The sequence below is a fragment of the Chiloscyllium punctatum genome, chromosome 6 (assembly GCF_047496795.1).
Source record: "Chiloscyllium punctatum isolate Juve2018m chromosome 6, sChiPun1.3, whole genome shotgun sequence".
Lineage (NCBI taxonomy): Eukaryota > Metazoa > Chordata > Chondrichthyes > Orectolobiformes > Hemiscylliidae > Chiloscyllium > Chiloscyllium punctatum.
In genome coordinates, this window is record NC_092744.1 from 15,113,103 (window position 1) to 15,126,473 (window position 13,371).

The 13,371-nt window shown below is 42.7% G+C and overlaps 1 protein-coding gene across 4 annotated transcripts in view; it reads left to right on the forward strand.

Annotated features, from left to right (window-relative positions):
- The window catches only part of LOC140478741 (mediator of RNA polymerase II transcription subunit 12-like protein), a 609,926-nt gene that overhangs the window by 127,832 nt on the left and 468,723 nt on the right, over window positions 1-13,371 (forward strand). For 2 of the 4 annotated variants that reach the window (XM_072572053.1, XM_072572057.1), the window contains exons 9-10: window positions 7,670-7,819; window positions 9,420-9,603. In XM_072572053.1, the coding sequence (XP_072428154.1) occupies window positions 7,670-7,819; window positions 9,420-9,603 (334 nt within the window). The remainder of the gene's footprint in view (window positions 1-7,669; window positions 7,820-9,419; window positions 9,604-13,371) is intronic. The other 2 variants (XM_072572054.1, XM_072572055.1) reach the window with 1 other exon arrangement.

Genomic DNA, 13,371 nt, shown 5'->3' on the forward strand with positions numbered 1-13,371 from the left:
GCAGATTCCAGCTCTTGGCCTCTGCGTTCTCTGTAACTGTGCATGAAACAGTTTGGCCTCCAAGAAACCCTACTGCTGAGGAGGTTAATGGTTGGAGTGGAGCCCTGAATAAATATGCATTGGGAGTCTGTGTGTGTGGTCTGTGGTCTGCTTTTTATGAAGCTGTTCCCCTAAGCTTTCTCACTCGCTCTCTCACAATGAAGTAAATTTCTCCCTTCCAACCCTATTGGCACTTTCCCAGTACTGTATACAGCTTGCGCGTTGACACAATGAGATCATTTAATTTCCAGATTCAAGAGAATTGTGCTCCCGACCCCAACCCCTTTCACAAAAAATTGCATTTTCTACTTGTGGTTTCCCATTGTTTTCTTTTTACAGTCCTTCTGTGTATGGTTCCCAAGATGAGGCCAGTGCCAGTGGTGGGCAGAAAAGATTTCCCGTCGGCAGGTTGTGGAGTCATCGGTATCTTGTTTACCACATCCAAACCTGATCGGTGGTTTAGCCTGCCTTTGCTGTGCTCCATTTTCATGCAGCACACCCCACATTGAGGTCAACCTGCTGCCCCCAGTTCTTCTGATAAATACAGGCAGTTCTAGTACAACTAATGCCGCTCTCAGAGCAAACCTTTGAACAGGAACCTGAACTTCATGTTAGAGACTGGTAGTCTTCTGCAGATCATTGGCTGTGAAGCTGAGGCATCCATTCAGGATGCGTGATGTGCTGTGAGTGTATACGCACAGTTTTTAATTTCCCCAGTGGCGCTCTGGGAGGTTGGGAGTAAGGGGCTGTTGAGGTGAAGGTGAAACCATCTCACTGTCCTGCAGGAGAAAGCTGGTAGATATAGAAACTACTGAGGTGCAGGTAACCAGCCTTGCTCTGCCTTAACTGGCAGGAGGGACAAGAGGGACCAGGCTGTTTCCACATGCCTGAAGGAGTGGTTCGGATTGAGGATGTGCCAAGGGGTAGCTGTTTGTGTTCACGGGAGGGGGAGGGGTGCCAGTTTGGCATTCCTGCCCTTGGACTTGAAGAAATGAATATGTGAAGTATTTTATGTCACCTCTGGCTTCTCGTCCCTGCTGGCCTGGAGGGGAATAGCCTTTCGTTGCTGATCCTGGGTTAGAATTGCAGTGAACCTTAACAAAGTAGTCACAAGCCAAAAGAGAAAATGCTGGAAAATCTCAGCAGGCCCGGCAGCATCTGTAAGGAGAGAAAAGAGCTGAAGTTTTGAGTCTAACTGACCCCTTTGTCAAAGGGTCAGTTAGACTTGAAATGTCAACTCTTTTCTCTCCATACAGATGCTGCTAGACCTGCTGAGATTTTCCAGCATTTTCTCTTTTAGTTTCAGATTCCAGCATCCGCAGTAATTTGCTTTTATGAAGTATTCACAAGCCCCTCTTGCACCTCAAGGACAGGATGGAATTGCAACCAGTGACAATTGAACTCAGTGTACATTGTTACACCTGATTTAATTGTCAACCCATCTGGTTTCTACCTTCTAGTTTAAAAATTCATCCTTCTTTTTGTTTTGAATAAGAGGGGAAAGATATAAAGAGACCATGGGGCAACTTTTTCACACAGAGGGTGGTACGTGTATGGAATGAGCTGCCAGAGGAAGTGGTGGAGGCTGGTACAGATGTAACATTTAAGAGGCATTTGGATAGGTATATGAATAGGAAGGGTTTAGAGGGGTATGGGCCAAGTGCTGGCAGGTGGGACTGGATTGGTTAGGGATATCTGGACAGGTTGGACCAAAGGGACTGTTTCCATGCTGTACATCTCTATGACTCTATGAATGAAATGAATGGACCACATGTCCTCCCTCAGCTATGTTTGCTCTGTCAGCTGGTCATAAAAATCCCCCAGTGGTATTTTGATGAAGTGCTGGACAGTTCTTCAGTGTTTTGGCCAATATTAAACCCTCCTCCAACATCACTGGAAGTCGGAGTCTTATTGAGCGCACATGCATTGCTGAGCTTCCTACAAGAGAAGAGTAACTATACTGCCTTTCTAATAAAACAAAGGTTCAGAATGCTTCAATAAGATCTGCAGATGCTGGAAACAGGAAACACACAAAGTGCTGGAGAAACTCGGCATGTCTGGCAGCATATTTTCTCTTTTTATATCCTTCACAGGATGAAGGTGTGACTGGCGAGGTCAGCATTTATTGCCCATCCCTGTTGCCCAGGGGCAGTTGAGAGTCAACCATGTTGTTGTGGGTCTGGAGCCACATGTAGGCCAGACCAGGTAAGGATGACCAATTTCCTTCACTAAAGGGTATGAGTGAACCCAGATGGGTTTTTCCCGACAGTAGTTTCACGGTCATCGTTAGATCCTTAATTCCAAATTCTTCATTGAATTCAAATTCCACCATCTGAAAGGTGAGTTTTGAACCCAGGTCCCCAAAATATTAGCTGAATTTCTGCCCTAGTTGTCTAGCGATACCACTAGGCCATTGCCTGTCCATGCTTCTGTGCAGAGAGAAACAGAATCAAGGTTTTGTGCCTGGTATGACTTTTTGTCAGAATGTTTGAAGAGTCACACTCGACTTGAAACCTTCACAATGTTTCTCTCTCCACAGATATACTGCCTGACTTGCTGAGTTTCTCCAGCATTTCCTGTGTGCTTCAGACTCGTTGACTGTAAAAGCCTTGCGCTGCCCTGAAGATTGTGAAACATGTGTTTGAAGTTTTTTTGTGCTTATGCCTCTGGTGCCTCCAGCGCTGTTGGAATGATGGGACAGGTTATGTGTAATTTTATTGGGTTTTACTTGAGCTGCTGGAATGCCTTTGCTTTAGGAAGTGCAAGACTTTAGTTGTAGCTCTCCTATCGTGCTGTAAAAGAGGTTTACTGATTTACAAGTGTCTTCTTGTGCTTGCGTGTCAGAATGTTTGAAGTTGAAACTAGACTAGACCAAACCAAACAGACAGCGTTTCGACATTGTTTGGGTCAGTAGCTGGATTCTGCTCTCATTGTTGTGCAGGAAGTAGTTGGTCTGTACCAGTGATTTGAAACACCCGCTGAGAGGCAACTTTCCAAACACCAAGTTAGCTGCTTTTTTTTTGCTTTATCATTTCCTGTTTCCCCTCCTCTAACCACTTGTTGCATTGTCAGTACTAACTTTTTTTCTAAATTTTTATAATTGTCGTTTTACTGTTGAACTTCTGTCTGCACAGGCATGGGTAACGAGTCGTTGTTATGATTAAGCGGTTGGAAACAGATGGCAACTTTATCTTCTTGCTGAACATATGAGTGACAGACAGATGCTAAAAGTGGCTGCTTTGATACTGTATGGTTGCAAATGAGGTTCTGTTACTTTTAGAAACTGCTGTAGCAAATGCCACTGAATTTAATTTTATTGATAACCTCTGTGGACGCCATTTGAAAATGTGAATTTCAAGGCGTGTGTTGAGAAAGAATCTTCAATTTTTTTTCAAAATTAAATATATTATCAAAGCTGTCAACTTCTGCTCCCTTTTCTGTCTTCAGCTAGAGTATCATTACCTAACCTTTATTTAAATAAGTAGAAAAAGTGCGAGCAATGCTCAACAGGTCAGCTAAGGTTTTTAGGTTAATGACCTTTCCTACAAAGCTAACTCTGTTTCTCACTACAGTTGGTACCTGTACCTACTGAGCACTTTTAGCGATTTTTGACCATGAGATTTTCAGCATCCACAGTGTGTTTTTCTTTTGCATTCTTGTTTGACTTGTCATGCCTTATCCAGATAGTTGCTTTTAAGAAAAGGAAGAGCTTTCCTTTTATATAATACCTTTATTCTGCAAACCATGATATGTGCCAAAACATCTGCAACCAAGTACTTTGTGAAGTTATAGTCACTGTTGTGGTGGGATGGAATTTGGCTGCTGAAACTCAGAAGAAAGATGGTCTGCTCCTTTTGAAGTGGACATTTTTATCTCCTTTATCTCCTCTTCTGTAATATTACTGGCTTAGGCACTTTTGAAAGGACTTAGCATCAGAAGAAGACACACTGCAGGTTCGTTAAATTGGTTTGTGAGATCTGAGGTGTTATGAACCAGGCCAGACCCCCTCAAAACATTTTAAGAAGTTGGCCCAGACCCGAACATTCCACTTTGGGATATCCACCTTACACCTGTTTAAAACAGTGATGCAGCTGGTCAAACCACTTGGCTTCAAGTAAAACAGAATTTATTTATGCAGCACCGAAGGAAACACAAACAATAGAAACCAGAATTTCGAATAACGACGATTTGAAAACTCAACTGACACGATATCCCTTGCAACTTGACAACAGAGCTGTTCCAATCTCCCACAGCATTCCCATAAATGCACCCCTCTGGGAAAGAGAAAGGTAAATTCAAGTACAGGGTCTTACAGGAGAGATATCAGAGAGAGAGAGAGAGAGAGAGAAAGGGAAGATAGCCAGGGGTCATTTGCTGAAGCGTAGAACCTCTTTTTGCTCTGCACCTGTTTCTCTCTGTCACCAATTAAAACTAAACCAAACTAGCAAAATCCCTGAACTGGGAGAACTGGCCACTCCCCTTTCATTGTACAACTGTTTCTTAAAATAAAACCTAAAAGCGTTTTCCTTGATTATTATCTTAAGCAGTATTTGTCAGTCATTAGCAAAGACCCCAACCCAGACAAATTGGAACCTCTGCCTTTTATAAGCCCTCTTGGAGAAAATAAACAAGGACAACTCAACCTTGTTAAAGGAGCAGCATCGTCACAGAGGATGGTCTTGTGAGTAAATTCGGCCCAGAGTCTCTGGAAGTAAATGAATGTGAATTGATCTCCGTGAAACTGAGAAAGTGGAGAGAAGGCTAGACTGGCCAAAACGTCAAGAATTTGTTTCTCTAGAAGAGACCCAGGACCAGTTCGATCATTTAGGTCTGAGATGAGGAGAGACATCTTCCTTTGGAATATTGTGACCCTTTGGAATTCTCTACCACGGTTATATACAGATGCTGCACTGCTGAATGTATTTCAGGCCAAGATTATTCTTTTTGTTTTGCGTGATTTTTTTACCTTTTCACGAAAGTTGGAGATTACAGAGAGTGTAATTGAGGCAGAAAATGAGCCATGGACTCATTGAAAGGAGCAAATTTGGAACATTTTGATAATGGAATTACAGACTTCATAAATTATAATCAAATATAGAACATGAATGATAATGTATAACAGAAAATTATTGAAATACTCAGCAGGTCAGGGAGCATTTGTGGGGAGAGAAACAACATTAAGGTTAATTCCATCTCAACACAACATACCAAGACTGTTGAGAGGTCACTCTCCAGAAGTATCATTTCTCTCCCTTTGTCTGTCTCTCCCTTTGTCTGTCTCTCCCTCTCTCTCTCTCTCTCCCCCTCTCTCTCTCTCCCTTTCTCTCTCTCTCTCTCTCTCCCTCTCTCTCTCTCTCTTCCTTTCTCTCTCTCTCTCTCCCTTTTCTCTCTCTCTCTCTCCCTTTTCTCTCTCTCTCTCTCCCTTTTCTCTCTCTCTCTCTCCCTTTCTCTCTCTCTCTCTCTCTCTCTCTCTCTCTCTCTCTTTCTCTCTCTCTCTCCCTTTCTCTCTCTTTTTTTTTCTTTCTCTTTTTTTTCTTTCTCTCTCTTTTCTTTCTGCGCAAGCACTGTATGATCTGAGGATTTCTAGCATTTTCTGCTTTTGTGTCACATTATCAGCATCTGCAATATTTGGCATTTGCTGCAGAACATTATAAAGATGCCGTAGGTTGAATAATCCCATCAGGGCTCTAAATTCCCACGCACTCCAGAGTGTTTTCCCATAAACCAAGTTTGATCTAGAAAACACATGAAGCAAAATGGCCTGTTAGAAATAGAAATCATAAAGCTATAATGCAGATGGATGATAATAAAATGAAGGCTATGTTATTTGAGTAGGATAAAAGGTTGGCACAATCTTGAGGGCTGAAGGGTTTGTACTGTACTGTTCTGTATGTTCTATAGAAAATGCCAGAAACACACACTCATGTAAGGGCCTCTTGAATTTAGAATCTGAAGAACTAATTTGATCAAAGTTTCTAAAATATTAAGGTGAATAGAGAGAGAGAGAGACTATTTCTGGTAGTTGAGGTATTAAGTCAAGACTTCTAAAGGTAAATTGCACCTTTTTTAAAGACCGCATCTTTTTATTTTTCTGTATTTTTGATTGCAAACTGAAATAAAACATTCATTACCTGATATTCACTGTAAGTGTTGTTTACACTGCTATTTGTGGGGGAGGTCTAGACGCAGAGGAGCTGGAGCCAAGGAGTGTGTACAAATGGAGATTTGGCTGGAAACAAGTTGCTGATTGGTCTGGGGAATGGCAATTCGTCACCAATGCCAAAATCCTTCTGCTTGCCAACAACAATATGATTGACTCTTGGTAGCTGAACAGCTTGTGGGTGTGTGAATGCTTGGAGAGAAGCCATTGGACATCTGGAAAGAAAAGAGCTGCCCTTTGTCTCTGCAGTATGAAATGTTTTCAGCTTGGAGAAAGCCAGATTAGGTCCCCCTCATCAGTTGCTGTAAGCTGTGGCTTTTAGCTAGTTAGTCAAAAACCTTATACATGCGATTCAGTCACTCTGTGCCTCCTGCAGGCAAATAAAAGTATCTGGGGAAGGAAGATTGAGGAGCAGCAAGTCCTCACACACTAAAACAATCAAATCAACAAACCTGTGAAAAGTGTCTTCTCAGTCTTTCCCTCTGCCCATAACGCCCACGTAATCTTGTGTCTGCCTGTCTATATGTACGCATAGAGCATGTTTTATAATGGGTTTCGAGTTTTGAATAACAGAGTTACATGTTGACAGTTCATAATTGTTTATCTACAGCTGGAATGTATTTACAGTCAGATCTGCAATAGCACTTGTTTCTTGAATGTGAATTGGCTTTAATGCGATTGAAGAATCCAGGCCGTTATTTGTAGAATGCAAACTTTCCTGACCTGTGTTGACTATAACATGAATCTGGCTCCATTAGTTCAAATGATGCAGCTATTGCGCGATTTTCTTATCATGCAAGATTTCACGAGCACGGAACTATTGCGTTATATCAGAACTGACTGTATTTATAGAAATTCTTGTTAGATTTCAAAACTTGATCTATGCTTTAAGTCAACCTAGGTCTAAACAACAGGTAATTTGTGGAGTTTTTGTACTTTGATACAATCCTTTGTGATGAATCTGGAAATGTGGGGCTTGATTTCCTGTGTGCTGTTCCAGTGAGGTGTGATGCAAATGGTCACTGAATGATGCAGCTCTCTTGCAGAAACTGCAATTGATGGTAAATCGATTGTCCCTTTTTTTTCCCATTATGACAGGGTGATGAAGCAGAGCTGAAATGTTACAGATTGTCAAACTCTTAAATGTTTGCAGCACAAAGGAGGCCATTCAGCCCATCAGGTTCACTCTGGTCATCAACTATCTCTCTCTATATTGATCCTACTTCCCAGCTTTTGGCCCATTGTCCTAGAGGCTTTGGCAATGGCAATATCTAAATATTGCTTAAATGTTATTAGAGTTGTTAAGTGAATTTTGCAGTATGTACCAAGCATTTGGACGTCCCAATTCTTCATGTGCTCTTTTCAGGAAATTGGATATTAACTGTTCAGTAGTTTGCATGTTAACTTTCGAGCTTTGCTTGTGTATTTATACAAGAATTGACTTCACAACTGTTTGTGTTCTTCCTGCAGACAATAACTTTATGTTGTCCTAGTGCCTTGGTGTGGAATTATTCCATGAATGATAGCAAAAGCAGCAATCCTGGCTCGCCTCTTGATCTGCTCCAAGTGGCCCCATCCTGTTTACCTATGCCAGGGGGTAATTCTGCCTTCAATCAGCAGGTATACGTGGTTATGTACTATACTGTGAATTGCCATTTTAATTTGTTATAGTCCTGAACATACTTCTCAGCAGCAAAATAACAATAAAATGAATGCCTTTTGCAGAAGATTTGTGTTTGCTGCTTTGTCACCATGCCTGACTACAAAAAGGCGTCCTTTTCCCCTGTGTAATGCTGTGGGAAATGACCCATGTTCGAGCTCTGAAGTATTTTCAGGCTTGCAGTCTATGATTTGGAACTTGTATCAATCTTAAGAATTAAGTATTTCCTCGTAGTACAGAATGTGAGTGTTGCTTAAAAGAGGATCATGTGGTTAATGCTTTATGTCTTGCACTCATCAGGATGAATGCAAGAATGCCAAATTTCAAGCAGTCACAACAATTTATGCTACAGGATAAAAGAGTGCTGATTGACTGGCAAGTTGGCTCTGGTTGGTTGTGGTTGCTATAGAGGAAGCAATTGGGGAATTTTAAGCACCTCAGACTCCTGAGTAACTGACAAAGAAAAGCATATTTCTGTTCAAAGAAAAAAGTCACTGAATCTGAGTACACAGGCAGTCCCCAAGTTGTGAACAGGTTCTATTCTGGAGTCAGTTCACAAGTTGGACCGACAATGGGAAAAGGCCATTTGAAAGCTCAGCAGGTTTTTGTATGTCGGGTCTGTAAATTTTAAAGCCACATGTAAGTTGGACATTCTTAAACTGGGGATGCTCTGTGTGTTGTTTCTTGTGATGATAAATGAGCCATGTTATGAATGCTAATGAATATTTTCAAATTAGTTGGTTGGTATAACATCCCAGAAATGAAATGCTGAAGAAGCATTAGTGGAGAGAAAGCAGACTTGATGTTTCAGGTCCAGTGACCCTTCTTCAGAACAGTTCTGGAGAAGAGTCACTGGACCTGAAATGTTTACAGTGCTTTCTCTCCACAGTGCTGCCAGACATGCTGAGTTTCTTCAGCAATTTCATTTCTGGGATGTTGGCATCACTGGTAGAAAACATTCATAGTCCATGGCTAATTGCACGGTGGCTGAGTGGTTAGCGCTGCTGCCTCACAGCACCAGGGTCTCAAGTTCAATTCCAGCTTCTGGTGACTGTGCAAACTCCACACAGACATTCTCCCAGTGTCTGTGTGGGTTTCCTCCGGGTGCTCCGGTTTCCTCCCGCAATCCAAAGATGTGCAGCTCAGGTGTATTGGCCATGCTGAATTGCCCATAGTGTCAGGTGCATTAGTCAGAGGGTAATGGGTCTGGGTGGGTTACTCTTTGGAGGGTCGGTGTGGACTGGTTGGGCCGAAGGGCTGGTTTCCACAATGTAGGGAATCTAATCTAATCTAACTTCTGTCAGCTCATGGGGAGATTTGAACCCACGTCACAAGATTTATGAACCTGACCCGCTGGATTACTAGTCCAGTGACATTACCACCATCTCCCTTAAATGGGTACGTTTAAGTGACAGAACTGGATGTAACAAAGAGGTGGTACGTGTCACATTGCAGACGTTCTGTTTGTAAAAGGTCTTTAACGTATTGCAGAAAGACGTAAAGGACTGATTTTCAGCAAATTTCACGGCCTTGCTCAACCATTTTGTTTTGACGCTTTAGGTCCGAGCCAAAATTTATGAAGTGGAGCAGCAGATCAAGCAGCGAGGACATGCTGTGGAAGTACGATGGTCTTTTGACAAGTGTCAGGAATCTACTGCAGGTAACCTGCTACACTTCGAACCAACATGGAGAACTGAAGAGATGCTGCCTAGTTTTTCTCCCCTGCATTCCAGTCCCCTCACAGGTGTTTGAAATAGATGGTTTTATTTCCCCCTCTCTGGGTGGCAATTCGGATTAAAATAATATGGAAGGGTATGGGAAGAGGGCAGAGAATTGGCAGTCGGTAATAATGCTTGTTTGAAGAGCATGATGAGGCTGAATAGCCTCCTGTACCACGTGACATATGCGATTCTGTGGAATGCGCTGTCTTTCGCCTCCTCCTTGCAACTCCACCAAAGGAAAGAAAAGGAAAGGACATATCTTTATGATTTGGAGATGCCGGTGTTGGACTGGGGTGTACAAAGTTAAAAATCACACAACACCAGGTTATAGTCCAACAGGTTTAATTGGAAGCACAGTAGCTTTTGTCACCTGATGAAGGAGCGGCACTCCAAAAGCTGGTGTCCTTCCAATTAAACCTGTTGGACTATAACCTGGTATTGTGTGATTTTTAACTTTGGACATATCTTTGGTTGTGTTTCTCAGTGTGAGAGGGGCTGTAGTTGAGCTTTCAGTCACTTGGGGGTGCTGTTTACATTGCTTGGTGAAGTGCTGAATTTTGCAACCCAGGGAAAAATATTTTTTTTCCCCAATCAGTGCAAAGATCTCTTCGAGAAGCAGTTGCTGTTAAACTCTTCAGCAGATGTAGGATTAGTGTCTGCATTCTTCAGAACATTTAAGTTCAGATTTGTGGGCGGCACGGTGGCGCAGTGGTTAGCACTGCTGCCTCACAGCGCCAGAGACCCGGGTTCAATTCCCACCTCAGGCAACTGACTGTGTAGAGTTTGCACATTCTCCCCGTGTCTGCGTGGGTTTCCTCCAGGTGCTCCGGTTTCCTCCCACAGTCCAAAAATGTGCAGGTTAGGTGAATTGGCCATGCTACATTGCCGTAGTTTTAGGGGCAGGGGTAAATGTAGGGGAATGGGTCTGGGTGGGGTTGCGCTTTCGAGGGTCGGCGTGGACTTGTTGGGCCGAAGGGCCTGTTTCCACACTGTAAGTAAAACTCAAATTTAATCCAAGAATCCAAAAGAATCCATTGAATCAGTAACTGGATTTACAAATCACAGATTCTCTTCAGGACTCTGATTTTTACCTCAATTTTACTCTGAAATGTGGTTGTACCCTAACCTCGGATTTTCACTTCCAACATTTTGGTGTGAAATGGTTTGCTTTTCACGTTGAACTTTTGGTTTTAAAAAAAATTACAGAAATTTGCTGGAAAAGCTCAGCTGATCTGGCAGCAATTGTGGAAAGAAATCAGAGTTAACAGGTCAAGTGCTGCCATACAAAGGCTAACAATCTGGCTAGGAGGGTGAATTGCTGTAGTGGGCAACTGGTGTGGCTAACAATGTATGTTATGTAATAGAAGACGGTGTAATAATAAGGCTTGCTATGTGGGGGCCTTTGGATTCCTACTTAATTAAAAACATTTGATTGCTGTGCAATCAATTCATTGGGCATCACAAATTGATTGTCTTCAGTGATTATTTATTCTTCCTAAATAAAAACTGAAAGAACTGAGGATGCTGGAAATCAGAAACACAAACAGAAACTGCTGGAAAAGCTCAGCAGGTCTGGCAGCATCTGTGGAGAGAAATCTGGGTTAACGTTTCGGGTCTGAGGAAGGGTTACCGGATCTGAAACGCTGACTTCGATTTGTCTCCACTGAAGGTCGATCTGCAGGTGCAACAGGTAATTAGGAAGGCAAATGGAATTTTGTCCTTCATTACTCAAGGGATTGAGTTTAAAAGCAGGGAAGTTATGTTGCAGCAGTATAAGGTGCTGGTGAGGCCACACCTGGAGTACTGTGTGCAGTTTTGATCATCATACTTGAGAAAGGATGTACTGGCACTGCAGGAATTGCAAAGGAGGTTCACTAGATTGATTCCGGAGTTGAGGGGATTGGTTTATGAGGAGAGACTGAGTCGACTAGGATTATATTCATTGGAATTTAGAAGAATTGGTGGGGGTGGGGGTGGGGGGTGGGGGGGTAGTCTTATATAAAATTATGAAGGGAATCAATAAGTGGAGAGGATGTTTCCACTGAGGACAAGAGGGCCTCAAGATTAGAGGGAGCAGATTTAGGATTGAATTGAGAAGGAACTTCTTCACCCAGAAGGTTGTGAGTCTCTGAAATTCCCTGCCCAGTGAAGTAGTTACCATTTGAACGGCTGTGCTGTGTTAACTGCTGTGGGACTTTAGCAGATTATCTGCCTCCAGGAGACATTGTGAAGCACATAGTTTTATAACAGCCACTAGGGGGACTTCACAGTCACAGTGAGCCTCCGAATTAAACTATTTGAACAAACTGATGGCTCGTGTTTCTTACTGAAACAGTGAATGCAGCTTTAATCGGGGTGGGGGTGGGGGGAGGGGGGATTTATTGCTGAACAGTTACTGAACCTCATAGTGTCAGGAGCCACAATGCCTGGCTGCTAAATAGATTAATAAGATACTTTGTTAATCAAAAATGTAATTTGTTGTGGTTCTGTTCGCCGAGCTGGGAATTTGTGTTGCAGACGTTTCGTCCCCTGTCTAGGTGACATCCTCAGTGTTTGGGAGCCTCCTGTGAAGCGCTTCTGTGATGTTTCCACCGGCACAAATCTCTATAAATGCCGGAGGAAACATCACAGAAGCGCTTCACAGGAGGCTCCCAAGCACTGAGGATGTCACCTAGACAGGGGACAAAACGTCTGCAACACAAATTCCCAGCTCGGCAAACAGAACCACGACAACGAGCACCTGAGCTGCAAATCTTTTTACAAACTTTTTTGAAAAATGTAATTTTTTTTGTTTCAAGAAAGTGCTGATAAATGTTCAAGTGGCGAGGCAAGGATAGAATAGCAAAGTTGAAATGTAGGTCCCTCAAGCCTAACCAGGGTAGATTAGCGTGTTTGACTGAGACCCTGTACCAGATCAGAAGGGTTTTGTTTGACTAACTTCTACCACACTTAGTTGCTGCTGAGGCAACACTGCATCTTAGGATGTTATAGTCATGCAGAGTTCTGGGCTGTTGTAGTCATTATTACCTGAGACCAGCTTTATGTTCCATATTTATCAATTAAAATTTAAATTCTGTCAATAGCCATGGTGGGATCAGAATCTTTATCTGGGCCTCAGGATTAAAACAGAAGTGTGATGTGTTGCATGTTGGAAAGTCAAATCGAGGTAGGAGTTTCATGGTGAATGATAGAGCCTTCAGGAGTATAGTGGAATAGAGGGACCTTGGAGTTCAGGTGCACAGTTCTCTGAAATGAAGTCGCAGGTAGACTGGGCAGTGAAGAAGCCTTTTGGCACACTGGTCTTCATCAGTCAGGGCATTGAGTATAGAAGTTGGGAAGTTATGTTGCAGTTGTACAGGATGTTGGTGAGGCCACACTTGGAGTATTGTGTTCAGTTTTGGTCACCTTGATATAGGAAGGATGTTGTCAAACTGGAAAGATTGCAGAAGAAATTTACAAGGATGTTGCCTGGACTTGAGGATCTGAGTTATAGGGAGAAGTTGGACAAGATAGGACTTTCTTTCTACAAAGCATGGGAGACTGAGAGGGGACCTTTATAGAGGTGGGTAAGATCATGAGAGACATGGATAGGGTGAATGCACTTAGTCTTTTTCCCAGGATTGGGGAATTGAGGACGAGAGGGCATCAGTTTAAGGTTAGAGGGGAAAAAATAAAAGGGAACCCGAGGAGCAACTTTTTTTTACACAGAGGGTGGTACGCATATGGAATGAGCTGCCAGCAGAAGTGGTTGAGGCGGGTACATTAGCAACATTTAAAAGCATTTGGCAAAT